Genomic DNA, 20,525 nt, shown 5'->3' on the forward strand with positions numbered 1-20,525 from the left:
AGACATGACAATTACAGGTAGTCCTTAACTTACAACAGTTCATTTAATGACTGTTCGAAGTTAGGTCCCTGAAAAAAGTGACTGTTTTTCACAAGACTGCAGCATCCCCATGGTCATGTGATCAAAATTCAGACACTTGGCAATTGACATTGCAGTATCCCGGGGTCATGTGATCACCTTTTGTGACCTCCTGACAAGCAAAGTCAGAAAGTAAGTTAGTAACTTAGCAACTGCAGTGATTCACTTTACAACTGTGGCAAGAAAAGTTGTAAAATGGGGCAAAACTCACTTAACAAATGCCTCACTTAGCAACAGAAATATTGGGCTCAATTGTGGTCGTAAGTTGAGGACTACCAGTACCTTTTCTTGATTCCTTGAAATGATGTTCAAGCTTCCCCAGGACGTTTTTTTTTTCTTTTGACCAGGATCATGGAAAAAACACTTTCTCAGAAATTATTTTTGGACCAACAAAGAACAATTTAAAAAAAGTCTTAATTGGCTATGTAAGAAAGACCAAAGCACCCTACCTTTCGTTCGCTACACACTTAAAATTGTACATTACTATGTTTGCAAAAAAATTAATCTATTCATTCTCATTCAATTTCATGGTATTTTCATTTTTTTTTTTAAAAAAGGAGAACATTTCTGAGAAAATTGCTTGAGCATGGTGGTCTTCTACTTACTGAATTTGAGGTAGCCAAGGGGAGTGGGTAGATGTTTCACTGTAAAATCATTTGTCTTGCAGCCCAGTCTCTGGTTTACCACACTTCAATGAATTTTTCATTTACAGGTTAATATTGACTGAGCTCAGTGAATCTTTCACCAGTTAAAATTTGTAACAAATAGTATTTTAGGATTTAATCCTAAATTAAATTCCCCAAGGGGGTTCAAGATTGTGTATTTAGCTGCTCTTTCCCCCACTCACAAGTTTTATTAGTCTGAAATAAATAGCTATCAAAAAACAATCTCATTGAAAAATCTGGATTTTCCAAGTCAATTTCCAACCAGACTTTCCTACAGGATGTCATGGGGCATGTTGGGACCACAACTTACAAGCAGGCAGCATGTTGGGACCACAACTTATTCCAAGCAGGCAGCATGGTAAATTCCAATCCATCTGGAGACCATTCTTCTCCTATAAATTGAACACCTTTTTAATTAATCAGATGCATCTTTAATCCAGGATGATTCTCTAGTTTCCAAATTAACTTTGGTGTAGAATAAGTGGTTTAGCCAATCATAATATCCTTTGAAAAATATAATCTCAGCCCACAGAACAGAGCAATTCTCTATAGTTCGGGGCATCTCTGTGTGCATTTTTAAATAGTTGAATGGATCAAATAAATATACTGTGAAGCAAGGGCTGAGTTTCCTTTCTTTATTGATATAAATGTAGTCCTCAACTTAGAAGCACAACTAAGACTAGAATTTTTGCCATATGTTGGTTGTAAAGTGAGTCACTGTGTGACTGGATTTGATTGGATTTGACTTTTACCACGGTTATCACTGAGTGAATCACATGGTGGTTAACCAAATCATGTAGTTAAGAAACTCTGACTTTGCCAATTGACTTTGTTGGAAGCTGGCTGGGAAGGTTGCAAATTGTGATCATGTAACCATAAGATGATAAAACCATCAAAAACGTGAGCCAGTTGTCAAGCACCTGAATTGTGATCCCATTCCCCTTATTTATCCCATGAATTACGGTCATAATTCACTTTTTCAGAAGATGTCATAACTTCAAATTATTGTTAATCAAGTGGTCATAAATTGAGAATTATTTGTAGTTAATTTCCTGTATATAACAGAACTATGCAGTGGTTTTCTATGATTCCACAGAATAAATGCTAATAGGGTCTCTAACTTGATCTCTGAAAAATGGCTGTTTTCTTTAATTCAAAATGGGCTCTGCAGGTAGATAGGAAATTACATTTGGTCTTTTTAAAGTGATGTTTTTGATGCATCAGTATGCATGTATGAAAGAGACACACACAACACAAAATTTCTATCAAAATAAATTCTACAATATAATGCAGAATTAATCAGGACTATATAATAGTTTAAGGGATGCGGTGGCTCAGTGGGTTAGGACGCTGAGCTTGTCGATCAGAAGGTCGGCAGTTTGGCGGGCTGAATCCCGAGTGCCACGTAACAGAGTTGAGCGCCTGTTAATCGTCCCAGCTTCTGCCAACCTAGCGGTTCGAAAGCATGTAAAAATGCAAGTAGAAAAATAGGGACCACTACGGTGGGAAGGTAACAGCGTTCCGTGTGCCTTTGGCGTCTAGTCATGCCAGCCACATGACCATGGAGACATCCTCGGACAAACGCTGGCTCTTCGGCTTTGAAATGGAGATGAGCACCGGCCCCTAGAGTTGGAAACGACTAGCACGCATGTGCGAGGGAACCTTTACCTTTATATAATAGTTTAGACCAGAGGTTCCGTGGAGAGAGTTTTTTCCACAGAGCAGAGGGTGCGTGGTTTTGTGTGCTCCCTGCATCCCACAGATGGGGCTTTGCTTGTTTGTGTGGACCGGTTACTGGCATGCCGCAGCCCAGTACTGGTCCACAGACCAGGAGTTGGGGACCTCTGGTTTAGACCATCTTCTCCAAGAGAAGGGAGAAATCTGCTCACAAGGGAATCTGACCTTGGCTATTCCTGTCACCTCACAGAAAACGATTGATGGGGTATGCTGTGGGTGAATGGGGAGTAGGCAAGAAGGCATCCTACCATCCAAACAATTCTATTATTCAGAAGGGGGAAATAATCCCAAACAGGTCTTTGGGTGATTATCCAAATAATTTCCAGATCTCCCCTATTATGACAAATAGTATAATTCAATTAATGCACTGTGCTCACTAATTTCAACAGATTTAAATATATTTGCACTGGAATGTGTGCAAAGGCTAAAAGTCCATCAAGCTCCTTTTAAAAAAGCAAACTTCTCCGATACAGAAAATTACTTGTGACTTATTCAGAGAGACCATCTCATGCTTCCTCCTTTCCTCCAAAATCCATTTAATCTGCTGCAAAATTACTCTGGGGGGGGCCCTGTGGAAATCCACTACTGATTTCTGGTGCCTAATGAATGGAAGAGCTAATTTAATTCTAACAGATTAATTAAAAAAAAACACCTTTGAAGAAATAAGCATTAAGCGAAGAGTATTGTAGCGGCAAATGAAAACTCATTAACTCTAAATTGCATTGATATTTTCTGTTCTGTGTTGTATTTTGCTTGCATTTACTTATTCCCTAGGTTTATATGTGTCCAATTATTCTTCCAGGGGTTCAAGGCAGGATACATTTTATTCCCTTCTCAATTATATCCCATAACAATTCTGTTAGGTAGAATGGGTAACGTGTTTGACATATTTGTGTTACAAAAATCCTGAATGCATAATGCTGTATTCATATTAACCTGACAGTTTGTGGAATGGCTTGAGGGAGGAACTCCAATTATATTGAAAATGAAGTACAGTAGATCAAATTCAGTATAAGACTGCCCTCTACAGGAACATTCTTTTCAATGTGAATGTGCTGCCCAGAATCGACTTTAAAATTTACTGGAATCATGGAAGTCATCAACCTCTGCTTCACTACCTATTTTCTGATTGATGGACAAATATACAAATTTACTAACAAATCAGAGGAACACTCATGGGGTCATCTTGCTCAGGGCTCATAGCAGAGAATGTAATGCAGCATCTAGAAACTACAGCACTCCCACACATACAACCAGAAGCATGGATCCTGTATGTAGACGATACCTTTGTCTAGGAACACCTAGACAAGCCACATGAAACTATCCACAGTATCTTCAAAGGAAGAAAACCCACAAGGGAAGAATAAAATAGCAATACACCACCCTTCCTGGATGTTCCCATCAGCAGAGGAAAATGATAGTACATCAGAAACTGAAGTCCACAGGAAAACAATATACACTAAACAAATGCTCCATTACTAAAGTAACAACCCAACTTTCCACAAGAAGAACTCTAAAAGAACATTATTCAGATGTATACAAATGCACTGCAGCAACCCAGACATCAGGAAAAGGAAAAATTTGGACAAAAAGGCTTCTGCAGCACTGCAAAAATGGGCTCTATGCTTGTAGTGCCTCAGACACCTCCTTCTTCAAATTGTACAACTTGTAGGAGTTTTCTGATGGATCATGAGAATGGCGTGATGTGGCCTCGGGAAGAAGGCTGTGTCTTGCACAGGCTGGGCGTGCTTGTCAACAGCTGGAGAAAAAAAGGAAAGTAAAGTAGGGCATTTTCCGTGCACTTGTGATCTGGATAGTTGGCTGAGGCCTCTTGAGCTGAGGCAGCTTTTCACTGCACTGCAGCCTCACTCCCAACGTGTGCACAGCCTGTACTCAATCATCCCCACCCCTCCTTATCTGGAACGTAGTCTGCTTAATGACCTGTGAGATTGCTTAGAACCAAAACCGGGAGTGCCATGATTGTGGTCATTGAGCAAAGTGGTCACATGACATCTCATTTAATGACCCCCTTCACTCAACACCCAAGATTCTGGTCCTAATTGTGGTCATAAGTTAAGGACCACTTGTGCTGCATTATGAAGGAAACATGCTATTTTTACCTGTCTGTAAAAATGCACGCATACATTCCATACATCTGTGAATCAAGAATTTTTCTCTAAGCAACTGTACTCAAAATGGACCGTACGTTTCCTTTCACACTTTTTATTTCCTAAATCTTAAAACTACTTGCAAAATTACTGCCAATTGGCATCTGTTCTTTTGTATTTCCAACAACAACTGAAGAACAAGGATATTGTGGTTGGCTGCCCGAGTCCCCTTTTGGGGGAGATGGGTAACTTAAATTTACAAACAAGCAAACAAATATGAACATGATTAAAATTGGAGAAATGGGTTAGGGGAAGAGAAGATGGAATCTCAGAACATAAAATATGTACATTATCTTTGGTAATTCTATTGTTTTACTACTTCTATTTTGCTAGATTGAGTGAAGCCTTTTGTTTACTGGAGGTTTATTGATTAGACTTTCATCATTTAGGACCCATGGAAATGAATTCCTCATCAAATTCCATCATGACTTGAACTTCTTCTACCCTGTCATCAACCTTAGCCTAGATCTGTCTGTGGAACAAGTGCACTTCCTTGATGTTATCAAAATCCACACAATGGTGACACAAATACCATGTTATAAAGGAAATGTACAGATTGACATGAAGACTAAATATTTTCAGTTTCTATGCAGAACACACCACCAAATTTAATTATCTGTGCTCACGCTCTATGCTACAAACAGATTTGTTCTGACTTACTTGACAGAGAAGCTCAACTGGTGGAATTAAACCAGGCATTCAGAAAATTGTTTACCTAAGGAGATTAACAGACAAATCAAAACAGCTACATCAATTCCCAAGGATGAACTATTAAAAGCTGAACACAGAAACAGAACACCACTGCTTGTTATATACAGTTCACTGCTCAATCCACTTAAACTCATTATTAATAAGCTACAATCCATATTGGACAATGACACTGCACTTTCTGAGGGACTAGGTGATAGGCCCATACCTGCATTCATGCAACCTTTCAATTTGGTGTAGATTCTTATAAGCAACAAAAACAACAGGATGATGCCAATATGGGAACCAGTCCCTGCCACAAGCCCATATATTTACTTTGCCTTGACATCTACCATTAACACCATGAGAGGTACCTACACAAGTAGTCCTCAACTTACAACCATTAGTTTAGTGACTGTGTGACATTACAATAGCACTAAAAAAGTGACTCATGGCCAGTTATTGTATTATCTGTATTATTTTATTATTATTTATTTATTTATTTATTTATTATTATTATTAACAATAGTGCATTCTATAATCTAAGTAATACCGTATCAGCAGGGCCAATAAACAAAAACGAATTAAGCAACTGATAAAAACAGAATAATTTTACTTGAAAATACCAAGAATATACTTTAATTATTGTAGCATTACAGAAAAAAAAAATCTGATGGGCTGATTTCCATGTGATAGTTTTAACTATTAATTTATCTGTAGTATGATTCTAAACAGATTTTATTTGTATAATTTGTATTACAATACCAATTTTTTGGTGTTATAATTCTAAACATATGCATATTATTAAAAAAGCTGAAATCAATGGTATCTATTTGTGTTTAATGTGTTTCTGATAATGAACAATAGCTATTGTTTTAGCATAAAGTTATTTCAGTCACTTGGTGTACTACTGGCCTGTTATAAATCTTTAAATTATAATCCATTTCTAAATTTTCAGTGCCACAGAAAAATGAGCATGTTATTGGATGATGTAACATATTACAAGTTGAAAAAACAATATTTAAACAAGAATTACATTTAGGACACAACTCGACAAATCATGATGCAGACAGCCATTTGCCTGAAATGGTATAAGGTATAAGGTATAAGGTTTCCTGCCTGAGCAGGGGGTTGGACTAGATGACCTCCAAGGTCCCTTCCAACTTTATTATTATTATTATTATTATAAGAAGAGGAAAACAGATACAGTAAGTCAGGACAACCTTTGTATAATATTTTGATTTTAAAACAAAGTGCTCAAATGTGATTAGCTTAAATTCTGTATAGCAACTGTAAGATGAAGTCATCCTCCATGTAATTTTATGCATACTTGTGCCTTTCACAAAGAATAGCTGATTCAAAATATTATTTCAGAAAACCTTTTGGCTACTAATGCTCATTATTAGAAAAACTTTGCAAGATGACCAAATAATGAGATGAGCATAAACACAATATAGCCCAATTCAACACATGTTTACTTGGAAGCAAGTGCCAGTGGGGCTTATGTTCATGTGTGTATGCACTGAAACAACATTATGAGGACCCAGATTGATGAGGACCCAGATTGTTGGGGGCAATAAGCTGACTTTGTAATAATGCCGCTTGGGGGGGCGAAAGCCCTAATAAGCAGGCATATACATAGAATGAAGGCTATTGCTAAGCACATTGGTTTGTGCTTAAATTGTAAGCCGCCCTGAGTCTTCGGAGAAGGGCGGGATATAAACGGGATTAAAAATAAATAAATAAATAAAGTTTGTATCTAGCATTTATGCTTCTCAGAATTTTTTTTTATTGAAAAGTTTTACAGTACATTTTATCTTATGCTTCTCAGAATTGTTGAGCTACAGTGTTTTCCTGTCAGTTTCAACTAGCCTATTTTAACTGTATAATTCAGCTTCTCATACACGTTTTAGAATACTGCTGCAGGTTTGCATTAATTAGACTATAACAGCTGGATAAAAACAGAATCGTCAGAATCTGCTTTGAAATATATTGTGTCTGAATATTTTAAATTTCAAACACCGTAACAGACTTTTTACATTAAACTAGTGCTCTAGTCAAAGAATTAAGATTTTATTTCACGTCTTTTCTTTCTTTTCAGCTTTACTATTCTTTTGTTGGTATTAACTGAAGGAGCTATCAAATCCAAAGACCTCTATCAATGTAACCTTTAACTGAAACAATTTTGCTAGCTTGGTTCTATCAGCAATTAGAAGGGAGCCTCTGAGCATGTATAGCCAAATTATTAAGTTTATGAGGCAAAATGCTCATTTTATACTGGAACAGCAGTATGAACATAGAACATCCTTGGTGCACCCTACATGGTGCCAAGCAATGAACAGACGATTTTGACGCAGATGTGGATACTGCAGAAAGCAAGCCAACATCAGCCAATATGTTTGCTACAAACCCAACGTAGCTGTCGGTCCATAGTGAGATCTGTTAATTCATCTATAGATCTCCAAGTGCATTGGCAGGCATAGGCCCGTGATCCCTTCTTCATTAGCATCTTTGTTTTCAACTTGCTGAATTCAGGCATGTTATTCCTAAGAATTAAGAACATTTTATTTCAACTGAGCTTATTTCAACTGGTTTTAAAGTATCATTGCTTAGAGTAAAAGAGACACTGAGTAGAAGTACTTTCATTCACAGAAAGTCTGTGAATCTCCAGTTTTGTCAACTTCTGACTTTGATTCTGTTTAGTTCCAGTTGATTCTGGAATCACTGTTACTGTTCAGAAGTATTATTGTTTATATGTGTGCATAGGCATGCAGCTGCAATGGGGAGGGATATGTCTTCAAAGAGAAAAAAAGAAAGTCCAGTTGCCTCTTGAAAAAGTACATTTGGGACAACCAAGGCCTGGATAAATGAGAATCTCCATAGACATGTTTATTGGAGGAATTTACAAATGTCTCTCTTGATGGGCATAAGTAAACTTTCTGCTTTCTTTGCAAAGCAGAAAAACCTCTAGATATTGCAGAACTGCAACTCACAACCACCCTAAGTAGTCTGGCCAATAGTTTCATCATCTCGATGGAGACCAAAATTCTTCTCTTGTTCCTTCAATGGAAAACCATCAATATAAAATCAATATTGCATACCAGATATTCTGTAAGTGGGACAATTCTTTATTGGCTCCTGTATATTAAAAATAGTAACCCCATGCTGTTGTACATGCATAATTCTGACATTATATTATAGGAATAATTTCTCCATGTATTTATGAGTTAATCATAATCACATACTCTTTAAAAAATCTCTCTCTTACTACTTGACTTGATTGAATTTAGTCTCTAGTAAATGTGTTTAGGATTGCAAATAGGCAAAACCAAACATGACATGACATGAGAACCATAATCAAAATTTATCTTGCCCACAAGGGAGAAGGGGAAATATCTGTGCTAAAAATATGTTGTATTAAATTTTTTTTGGCATAACCTACAAATAAACTTTCAGTGGGAATACAATTAGAACTCCTGATATTGTCCATAATACTTACCTAAAAAAGAGGTAATCACATGATTTGTCCCATTGATAGTCATTATAATGCAAAACACGGAAGTCACATGCAGTGCAACGTAACTGATCACAAGTTCTATTGAAAGAAAGAAAAGACAAATGTCGTTGGTTTATTTAAAAAGAATATGAGGCCTCCATTATAGTAATTTGAAATATTAAAATGTTCAACAACTGTTCTTCAGTTAACTTTTCCTTTTTTCATTGATAAATCAATTTAGTAAAGACATTGGACAGGTTTGGACTGGAATTAGTTTAGTCTTATGGGGACAAGTACCACATTTTCCTGTGAGGAAAAGCTATTGAGGTCAGTTGGCTCTCCAATAATATGTTTTAGGTACTCCAAAACTACATATACGCTCTTTCTGAAGGAGGATGATACCATTTAAAAAACTTAAACTTCCGATTCCAAAACCGAAGAACCACCATAAACAAAGTCATCATCTTGTCCGGATTCAGTCTTAGTTTAAAGCCGCACATTTATCACATACAATATTTGTAGATATTGGTTCAGGATGTGCGGAGCCTGTCCTGATTCAGATGTTTATGGATAAGTAGTGATGTGTTATCTACATATTGGTGATATTCAGCTGGAAAACCCACAATGCCTCCGGAGAGGCACCATCACTCTATACTTTCTGTGACACCCTTCAAACAAGAAGCAGAACCAATGTAACACAGTGGCCCTTAACTCTATTCCCAACTTATGGAGATGGTCCAGGAAAATATTACGGCCAAGAAGCATAAAAAAACTTCTGGGAGATCAAACAAAATCTATTCATTTCCCACATTCTATTGATATATGAATTTCTCCCCAAACCAGGTCTTGAACTGAGACAGGGTGTTGTAGTTGGTAAAAGCCTTTAGATTTTATCACAAGATGGTCTAGCCATGACACTACAGTAAGTGAAATTTCTCTAATATCCAGGCTGTATCTCAAGTTGAGGCAAAAGCTAAATTGAGGGTGTGTTCCACTATATGCATGGGAATAATATTGCGACAGATCCACAATTAACATGAAGAACAGAAAATTCTAAAAAAGCCCTGCTAAGGCAGCATTTGGGAATCAGTTCTGGAGTTTTCCAGTGTTGCAACCCTGACCTCTCAAAGTCTATCCACCCCTGCTCTACATTTCATTATATGGTTAATGTGCAAACTCAATAGAAGCAGCACCTAGATTCCTTCATGTTGTGAGATAGAATTAACATGATTAGCAGTATTAAAAAAGACATCATACCTCTTTGAAATATTTGTTCCAATACCATATGGTGCAGTGCTTCCACCAAGGTATACTGGGCAACATCTACCAGAATTAAAATTAGGAGTCTTTAAAAACTATACTCACATTATAAACATTTTATTTCTTAGCCTTATTATCATAGTATCTAGGGAAAACTTTTCAACAGCTTTGAAGAATGATAAAGCATGGCAAATCAGAATAGGTTTATGTTTATTTACTAGTCATAAAATATCAAGCAGAGCTGAAATAATAAATGATGTAAGCAATTAGAAAACTATCAGAGCTGCAGAGCTGGATCCAGATTAGATTGGTTATTAAAGCGCTGTGATTTTTGCTGGTTTGTATATTTGAAACTATTGCCCAGAAAAACCTAATAGAGCCTTTTTTTTACTGCCTTCAGATCCTTCCCCAAACTCATATTTTCTATAGAATCTGACCAGCCTTAGGGGTGATCAGACTCTTAACTTATAGAAACTTATGGAAATGTTCTAGAACATAGCTTTATCAGAATGAGATATTATTTACAATTATGCTCAAAATTAGAACTGAACTAAATCCATAATACTCTTCCAGACGAAATCTTTTTGTTACTCCCCCTTTTCATGTATATATTTAACTCTATAATTTCAGGAGACGTTGAGTCATTTTGTTGTTGTCATTAGGAATTAGGAATCGTTTTTAAAAAACAAAACAAAACAAAAAACAAATTTACTGATCCATTTGAGATCGTCCAAAAATCTATTAATAGTTCTTGATCTGTTTGTCATCTGGTTCCCCAGCTGACACCTGAAAGAAAAAGCACGTCTGCTAGCACATTCCTTATGCCCACTGAACCCTGTTTTCCTTAAATATCTATGATGTTCTTAATTTTAAAAATATGAATAAGAAGCTGGGATGTTATAAACCAAAATCCTGTTGTCAGCTTGTATTTTCACAATGTCTCTAGGCCCCAGGTAAAACCTAGAGGCTAGTCTAATCTTTTGCCTTCTGCTATAAGGACATTGTAAGGATGTATGCAGCCATAACTGCAACTATTTTGTGTATATAACAGTTTCAAAATTCCAAATGGCCCTGTGTTTTCTGGTCTACTCTAACTGAAGCTGCATAATTATCTGAGAATGAGTTCCACTGAACTCAGCAAAACTTACTGTTGTAAAGCCAGATATATTTTATAGTGGAAATTCCACCACTCATAATAAAATTTATTTCTATATATAAGATTATCATTCTATCCGTCCACCCAGGTATCTAATTTGTCACCCTTTTCTCCACATTTTTATTCAGCATGCTTATGGGAAGATGGAGTGACTGCAACCTAGACTGAGTATATATAGCTGAAATAACCACATTTTCCCTGCTTTCATTTCCTTCCACATATTCTGTTGCTTTGCTTATTCAGTTTTGAATGCTTATGCACACAATTGTTGCAAAAGAGATGCAATAATAAAGGATGGAATCTAAGTGTATCTAATTCTGGATCCAACCCAACATCTCTTTCTTGACTGACTGCCAATACAATGAAATTTAAGTTAGCCATTTACTAAGCATTATATATTTAGTTGTAAATCTTACTTACTTCTTACCATGGGTTTGAATGGAGGTATTGTTATTTTCAGATGATGAGCAGAATAATCTAGGAGTGTGTTTCTAGCAAAAACAAAGAGAACAAAGGACCTTTTAACCAATTGTATAATTATTGGGAACAGGTGAAGAGTTAGGAAAAAGCATAACCCCAGTCCCTGCTTATTCTGATTGATCGATGTGTTTTTCTTTTCTCAGATATGTACTTACTGTGAAATTTCTGATATAAGTACTTTCATCTATATCCTTAATTATTTCATCAATATCGTCTTCTTCATTGGCTCCTTTTGTCAACATTTTGGTAAATCTAAAGAAGAAAATGGAAGAGAAGCATCACTGGGTTAAAAAATGATGTACCCGTATTTTCCCGTGTATAAGACGACTTTTTAACCCATGAAAATCTTCTCAAAAGTCAGGGGTCGTCTTATACGCCGGGTGCTGAAACTTTAGGGACAGGGCTGGCTGGAAAACCTGGAGCGGATCTCCCATTTAGTCTGCGCAGGGAAAGCGGGACCAATTGGAGAAGAAGCTGCAGTCTGTGATTTTTTACAGGCTGGGGTCTGGGCGTCTTTCCTTCTAAAGTTGAAGAGCAGCTGTAATTTATCCCAACTTGAAAGGCAGGTGGGGAATGCAGCAGTCAGAGCAGCTGCTTAGCTCTAAGGACACATTTGACTCAGGAACTGGGCGGGCTGGCTGGAAAACCTGGAGCGGATCTCCCATTTGGTCTTTTTTTTTTAATCCCATTTATATCCCGCCCTTCTCCGAAGACTCAGGGCAGCTTACAATTTAAAGCACAAATCAATATGCTTAGCAATAGCCTTCATTCTATGTATATGCCTGCTTATTAGGGCTTTCACCCCCCCACCACAAGCAGCATTATTACAAAGTCAGCTTATTGCCCCCAACAATCTGGGTCCTCATTTTACCTACCTCGGAAGGATGGAAGGCTGAGTCAACCTTGAGCAGGGTGGGATGCGAACCTGCACTAATTGCAGGCAGCTGGTGTTACTTAAGGCTCTGTGCAGGGAAAGCTTTAGAGTGAATTAGGAAAAGTGAAAAAGTGAATTAGGAAAATAGGGAATGGTTGCTGGAATTGGGTATGTGTAGTTTAACGAAGAGAAGGGTGAGGGGTGACATGATAGCAGTGATCCAATATCTCAGGGGCTGCCACAAAGAAGAGGGAGCCAAGCTATTCTCCAAAGCACCTGAAAGCAGGACAAGAAGCAATGGATGGAAACTAGTCAAGGAGAGAAGCAACCTAGAACTAAGGAGAAACTTCCTGACAGTTAGAACAATTAACCAGTGGAACAACCTGCCTCCAGAAGTGGTGAATGCTCCAACACTGGAAGTTTTTAAGAAGAGACTGGACAGCCCTTTGTATGAAATGCTGTAGGGTTTCCTGCCTGAGCAGGGGGTTGGACTAGATGACCTCCGAGGTCCCTTCCAACTTCTTCTTCTTCTTCTTCTTCTTATTATTATTATTGTTATTATTATTATTATTAAGTTTAATCCACTTGCACTGTTTTATGTTTACATGTTTGATGACAAACAGCCTTATGTTTATAAGTGACAGTTTTCCTACTAAGTACCTGCATGTCATAAGCATTTGAATTAAAATTACCATATTAAAATCAAATCTGATGTTTTTTTAATTTTTATTTGGTGTGTGTTGGAAGAGGGGTAGTCTTATACGGCGAGTATAGCCCAAACCTTATAATTTAACAGGAAATGTAGGGGGTCTTATACGCCCAGTCGTCTTATACGCCGGAAAATACGGTAGTCATGCCAAGTGCCCACTCAACCAAAAAACCCCACTCCCCTCACAATACCTTTATTTAAGAGTTAACCATAATTCAACAAAAAAAGGCTGCAAGCTTTGAGATTTTGCAGAAATCCTCAAAAGTTTAGGTAGGATAAAAAGCAAGGAAATGTGGAAAAAAGGAAAATGTCAACAATCTGAATGTTCTGGCCACAACACCTGTATATTAGACTTGTACTGTACACTGTATGAACCTAAAATATAGTACCATCAATAAAACACAGTATACTCATATAGTATACACCTACATGTAATTCACCGGTCTGGTAGAGGAACAACTACCAGATTGAGGACCCAGATTGTTGGGGGCAATAAGCTGACTTTGTAAAAATGCCGCTTGGGGGGGGGACGAAAGCCCTAATAAGCAGGCATATACATAGAATGAAGGCTATTGCTAAGCACATTTGATTTGTGCTTAGATTGTAAGCCACCCTGAGTCTTCAGAGAAGGGCGGGTTATATATGGGATTAAAATAAAAAAAAGAAAAACCCATGGACTTCTGAAGGAAAGAATGATGGGCTGAAGATGACTCTGCAAACAGAGAGCCAATGAACATGGCAGAATGAAGAGCTGATGGGTAGATATGCTGTTTGAAACCTCTCTGGACACAGAGAAGACTTGAGGTCATGCAAACCCAACCTCCCCCTCCCCAGGCACCTGGTCTTTGATAAGACTGTAGCAGCAGAGCCATCTCTGGCACTTTTAGAACTCTGAAGATGAGGGAATAGCCGTCTTGTTCATACTGAGGTTGGCACCTTTGAAAGATGACTAAGTTCACATACTTCATACTTTTCTAATCTCTTTTGAAATAGCTTAACTGCTTTTTGGTTATTAGAAACTTTTGCATTTACAGGTTTCATGGCACTGGATGAATTTCCTTGAATACTTAGAGAAAGAAGTTTTAAATACTAGTCTAAGGACTTAAATTTTTTCTTTTTTAGAATAAACAGCAAAAGGGCAATTAAAACTTTGATTTTAGAAAGTTAAAAATGGAATATTACAAATTTGAAATAAGGTTTTGGAATTAATTATAAAAAATCTCTAGGAAAATTCTTTTGTTTTGATTTAAAAATGATAAGCTTTGAAAAAACATAAGACTCTTGGAAAGAACTAAAGATAACAATGAAGAATACATACTGTACATTCAACTTACAATTACAGAATAAAACAAAATATATTTTCACACTGGACATACTGAAGAATATTTTTGAAAAATGGACTCAGACATTAATATTAATAGTGCCAACAGAGATATCTGCTTCTATAGAAAGACTACTAAAAGATGCCATAAAAGAGAAATAAGTTTTAACCTGACAAGATTGAGACTGAGTTGAATTGCTTGAAGCAGGAAAAAAAGGGAGAAACATGCTGTTTCTGAATATTATTAGCATGAAGCAGAACCCAAAAAGGTAGCAACAATTGCATAGAAAGAATTATTGGTGGTTGAGACAACATCCACAAAGACAGAAAAGGGTAAAATCATAGAATTATGCATTTCCCCTTTGGTTTCTGACTGAGCACTGCTATATGCTAGCTCCGAGCATCATTCGTAATAAATAGGACCGCTGTTGATGGCCTTTTGCAAAACTAAAGAACTCGTGAGTCTTTTAAAGCAATCATTAACTGAGAAGAAACTCCTTGGATTCAAAAGGACTTACTCCTACGTGTGCTTATAACAAGGTTTAGGATAATATGCATTAAATAACCCCAAAGGTACTTTTTCAGGAGGCAACTGGACTTTCTTGGGTTTTTTTTGAAGATGTTTCACTTTTCATCCAAGAAGCTTCTTCAGCTCTGACTGGATATTCCTTGCAGACTAATATTCCTTGCAGACATAAATATAATATTCCTTGCATAGTTCTTCCATTCCCCACCATCCAGTCAGAGCTGAAGAAGCTTCTTGGATGAGAAGAGAAACGTCTTCAACGAAACACAAGAAAGTCCAGTTGCCTCCTGAAAAAAACATCTTTTGACAATCATGACCTAGATCAGGGGTAGGCAACCTCGGCTCTTTTGTGACTCATGGACTTCAACTCCCAGAATTCCTGAGTCAGCATAGCTAACTCAGGAATTCTGGGAGTTGAAGTCCATGAATCATAAAAGAGCCGAGGTTGCCTACCCCTGACCTAGATGAATGAGAATCTCCACAGCTAGGCATTAAAAATGGAGAATCCTTCTTACATTGCCTGGGCTTCCGGTGTGTTTGGAGCTGATTGGGAATCATAGGTCAACCCACATTGAGGCTGCCAGGTTGGGGACGGCATCGCTGAAGCACCGGAAGTGTTCCAATCGCCTGCCACCTGTCTTTTCCTCTCAGCCTCAGCGACCGAGGAGATGGAGACTCGGGAGAGAGAGAGAGAGAGAGAAAGGGAGAGACGGGGAAGGCTGGAGCCTGCGCACTGCTCACCTGGCCCTCTCCCCCGCAGCGACTGCCTCCGCTTCCTCCTCTTGTTCCTTCTCGAGAAAGCGGTCCCTTTTCCGCCCCTGGCTGGCTCGGAGCCGCTCCGAGTAATCCCGCCTCGAGAGACGACAGAACTTGTTCTCTACTTCGTCCAGCAACGTATCCAGGTCGTCCGCCATCTTAAGTCAGTCTCGGCCACTCGCACGCTGGCGCGCTGTCCCATCGCCACGGTAACGAATGGTAGGCGGGGAGGAAAGCCGCGCGCATGCTGGCCACGCCCCTTAGGCGCCTCATCTTTTCCAAAATCTGGTTAATAAACTGAAGTATAAAGACAAAGTGAACGAAACCTCTTTTGGTAAAAAATGCGTCTGAACTGGTCTTTCCTATCAAAAGAAACGTTCCACAGGGAACATTTTTTTTAATCCGTAGTCGGCAGGATTCGAACCTGCGCGGGGAGACCCCAATGGATTTCTAGTCCATCGCCTTAACCACTCGGCCACGACTACAGAACGTAAAGATTCCTTTTTTCGACACAAGTGAGCTCGTCCTGTGTTGCGGCTAAACTGCAATGACGTCACATTTAACAGGCCACGGAGCACTGTTGCGAATGTTTTCTAGAAGTCACGGAAAGGAAAAGCCTTTAGTTTTTCACAAAGGGTAATCATAAAATTTTCCAATTGTTTGGGCTTTGAGACTCTGATACTTGACTTCATTTCCGCAGCATTTGATTTTAAAAGAAGGCTAAATGTATATTGCCTATTTGCACTTTCTTTCATTTTATTCAACTTGTTTTGGAAGAGAAGTGCAGCTAATCAAATCATCTTAAGCTTCATTGAGCTCAGTGGGGCATTTTCAAAAAGTGCTTAAGTTAATGCCTGCCAGTTAAATATCATTCAAGGTCTATCTACGCCTCTGCTATGGGACGTTTATGCAGAATTTGAATTAAGGGATCTAGTACAACTAATAAATGAATACCTTTAAAGGCATTTGCAATTCATAATTTTAGTAGATGTGACTTTATTTTTCTCTTTGGTCAAATTTCATGCCACACTGCCACACCAGCCAGATTTTTTTTCATGCTCAGATTATTTAATCATGTGAGTTTTAACTGATTAGTCCATCAGATATAATTTGCAGATTAACAACATCAGGAAAAGCTATTTTTCTCTTAATAGTATGTATGTAATTTAATGTAAATGCTATTACTGTATTTATTTTCTCTGGCCCGTTTCACTTTAATTGATGATGCCAAGTAGGCAAAAGAAAATCCAGGGTCACAAAAGACATCCATGTTATTTGGTAGCACATAAGAGAAAAATGCCTTTTTCCAACAGTGCATAGCAACTGAATTTTGAATAAATCATAATCATAATCATAATAGTAAAGTTGGAAGGGACCTTGGAGGTCATCTAGTCCAACTCCCTGCTCAGGCAGGAAACCCTATACCATTTCAGACAAATGGCTGTCCAGTCTCTTCTTAAAAACTTCCAGGGTTGGAGCATTCACTGCTTCTGGAGGCAGGTTGTTCCACTGGTTAATTGTTCTAACTGTCAGGAAGATTATCCTTAGTTCTAGGTTGCTTCTCTCCTTGATTAGTTTCCATCCATTGCTTCTTGTCCTGCCTTCAGGCACTTTGGAGAATAGCTTGACATTATCACTTTTGTTATTCTAACTAAACGGTTACCAACGAATAAGCTAGCAATATCAGAAGCAATACTATAAAGTTTCTTTTTCTGTCAAGTGACAAGGATTCCAAATTTAGAGTTGTAGCTTGTTTAGCCAATAAATTGTGATGAACATGTTTTAACTTAGTATAATTCATATAATAACATTTAATAATAATTTAAGTCTCTGACTTGTCTTGCAGACCAATTAGGGCATTTTATGAAACCAAGAATATGTGTCAAAGTGCAAAAAATTGGAAACAACTACCTACAAAAGCAATTCAAGAAAAAAGTAAGATGTTAATAGTATGTGGTGTATTTTGCTAACATACCACTGATCAACTGCTGAAAGAAAAATTGCCTAACATACCAACAACTCTTTTCCCTACATAAAATTTGAAGGAAATTTGGATGCATCCCAGATGAAATTAAATACATATGAGTAACACACCACAGTGCTTAAACTGGCCCCCTTTTCCAGGAGAACAGTTACATGCTGATTTCTTGTCCAGAGTATTATTTGCTTGTATTTTCAGAATCACAATAATTTAATTGTGGTTGTGGGAAATTTTCAAAAAAATATCAAAACAGAATCAGCACAGGATGTAATCTATCTGAATTAAATGGCTTGTTCAAGCAACTTGTGAAAGAAATATTAATAATGTAACATGTACTTGGGTCCTGAATTGCTCTTAGTTATGAGAGATCTGCTCAGTTCTTTAAATACAGCAAGGAGAACTAGCCATCTTTCCCTTTTCATATGAATTTGTTGTTGTTGTTGTTAGTTGCGAAGTTGTGTCTGACCCATCGTGACCCCATGGACAATGTTCCTCCAGCCCTTCCTGTCCTCTACCATCTTCTGGTGTCCATTTAAGCTCACGCCTACTGCTTCAGTTACTCCATCTAGCCACCTCATTCTCTGTCGTTCCTTTCTTCTATTGCCCTCAATCTTTCCCAGCATTAGGCTCTTCTCCAGTGAGTCCTTCCTTCTCATTAGGTGGCCAAAGTATTTGAGTTTCAACTTCAGGATCTGGCCTTCTAAAGAGCAGTCAGGGTTGATCTCCTCTAGGACTGACCAGTTTGAACGCCTTGCAGTCCAAGGGACTTGCAGGAGTTTTCTCCAGCACCATAGTTCAAAGGCCTCAGTGCTTTGGCGCTCAGACTTTCTAATGGTCCAACTTTCACTGCCATACATTGCAACTGGGAAGACCATGGTCTTGACTATACACACTTTTGTTGACAGGATGATGTCTCTGTTTTTAGTATGCTGTCTAGATTTGCCATGGCTTTCCACCCCAGGAGCAAGCATCTTTTAATTTCTTGGCTGCAGTCCCCACCTGCGGTGATCTTGGAGCCCAAGAAAATAAAATCTGTCACTACCTCCATTTCTTCCCCATCTATTTGCCAGGAATTGAGAGGGCCAGATGCCATGATCTTGGTTTTTTTAATGTTGAGTTTCAAGCCCACTTTTGCACTCTCCTTGTTCACCCGCATCAACAGGCTCTTTAGTTCCTCTTCACTTTCTGCCATTAGAGTGGTATCATCTGCATATCTTAGGTGTTGATATTTCTCCCGGCAATCTTAATTCCAACTTTCGATTCATCTAGCCCTGCCTTTCTGATGATGTGCTCTGCATATAAGTTAAACAGGCAGGGCGACAGTATACAGCCTTGCCGGACTCCTTTCCCAATTTTGAACCAATCAGTGGTTCCGTGTCCAGTTCTCACTGTTGCTTCTTGGCACACATATAGGTTTCTCAAGAGACAAATAAGATGGTCTGGTACTCCCATCTCTTTAAGAACTTGCCACAGTTTGTTATGATCCACACAATCAAAGGCTTTAGCATAGTCAATGAAGCAGAAGTAGATGTTTTTCTGGAACTCTCTAGCTTTCTCCATGATCCAGCGTATGTTGGCAATTTGATCTCTAGTTCCTCTGCCTCTTCGAAATCTTGCCTGTACTTCTGGTAGTTCTCAATCTACATACTGCATTTTAAGCATAACTTTACTAGCATGTGAAATGAGTGCAATGGTGCAATAGTTTGAACATTTTTTGGCACTGCCTTTCATATGAATACAATTCTGAATTTATTTTATTTATTTATATCTCACCTTTATTATTTTTACAAATAACTCAAGGCAGCAAACATATCCAGTAGACCTTCCTCCTCCTATTTTCCCCACAACAACTCTGTGAGGTGAATTAGGCTGTGAGAGAGTGACTGGCCCAAGATCATCCAGCTGGCTTTCACAGCTAAAGTAGGACTAGCACTCACAGTCTCTCAGTTTCTAGCATGGTATTTTAACCACTAGACCAAACTGGCTCTCTACAATACAAGTTTAGTTGCAGTTTGTGAGGTGCAAGAAATTCCTGAGGCAAATCAAATCTGGTCTGTCCGGAAACAGCTATAGATGAAGATAAATGTTGAGAAATGCATTTTCCTCTCAATCCACCTCTGGATTTTAATTGTAGACCTGCCACAGGTCCCAGTCAATATAGTCTCTCCCCTAAAATTTGTAGTTTTATTGTATCTTGCAAGAATTTATATTAGTTGCTATGGGAAAGAAGTCTCCCAAGGTGTGTGGTACATGTGTGGTTTATTGTATACACATTGGCAGTATTAAGCATTTATATTCTGTATAATGCTAGAGGGATTGGGTCAGATCAGTTTTCAAGATCAATAAATGTCTCAGAGGTTATAAAATATAAAGATGGTGGGCAAAGATATATATTTAATTGGTTGCTTTTTGTTTTTACTTCCTTGTAGATCAGAATCATGAAAGCATGATATTTCCTGTGACATTCTATAGAAATAAATGTTGGACTTTAAAGAAGCATGATAGGAAGAATATTGATGCCTTTTGAACGTTGATGTTGGAAAAGACTGCTGAGAATACCATGGACAATCAAAAAAACAAGTGGATAATCAAACAAATCAACCCAGAGTTCTCAATTAAGGCACAAATGAC

General features: G+C 38.0%; 2 protein-coding genes across 3 annotated transcripts in view; one reads left to right on the plus strand and one right to left on the minus strand.

The window, feature by feature from the left end:
• The window catches only part of NDUFAF6 (NADH:ubiquinone oxidoreductase complex assembly factor 6), a 310,512-nt gene that overhangs the window by 160,999 nt on the left and 128,988 nt on the right, over nt 1-20,525 (plus strand). The window lies entirely within an intron of this gene.
• On the minus strand, nt 5,810-16,162 carry CFAP418 (cilia and flagella associated protein 418). Of its 2 annotated transcripts, XM_081325171.1 has the most exons (6): nt 15,899-16,159; nt 11,883-11,979; nt 11,668-11,738; nt 10,089-10,154; nt 8,835-8,930; nt 5,810-7,881 (listed from the first exon to the last, which is right to left on the minus strand). In XM_081325171.1, exons 1-6 carry the CDS (start codon nt 16,069-16,071, stop codon nt 7,722-7,724), a joined length of 663 nt encoding a protein of 220 aa, XP_081181297.1. In that variant the 5' UTR covers nt 16,072-16,159; the 3' UTR covers nt 5,810-7,721. The 2 variants fall into 2 exon arrangements, with proteins under 2 accessions (XP_081181297.1, XP_081181298.1); XM_081325172.1 differs by lacking the exon at nt 10,089-10,154 and having other exon boundaries at nt 15,899-16,162.

The sequence above is a fragment of the Vipera berus genome, assembly GCF_964194415.1.
Source record: "Vipera berus genome assembly, chromosome: 3".
Classification (NCBI taxonomy): Eukaryota; Metazoa; Chordata; class Lepidosauria; order Squamata; family Viperidae; genus Vipera; species Vipera berus.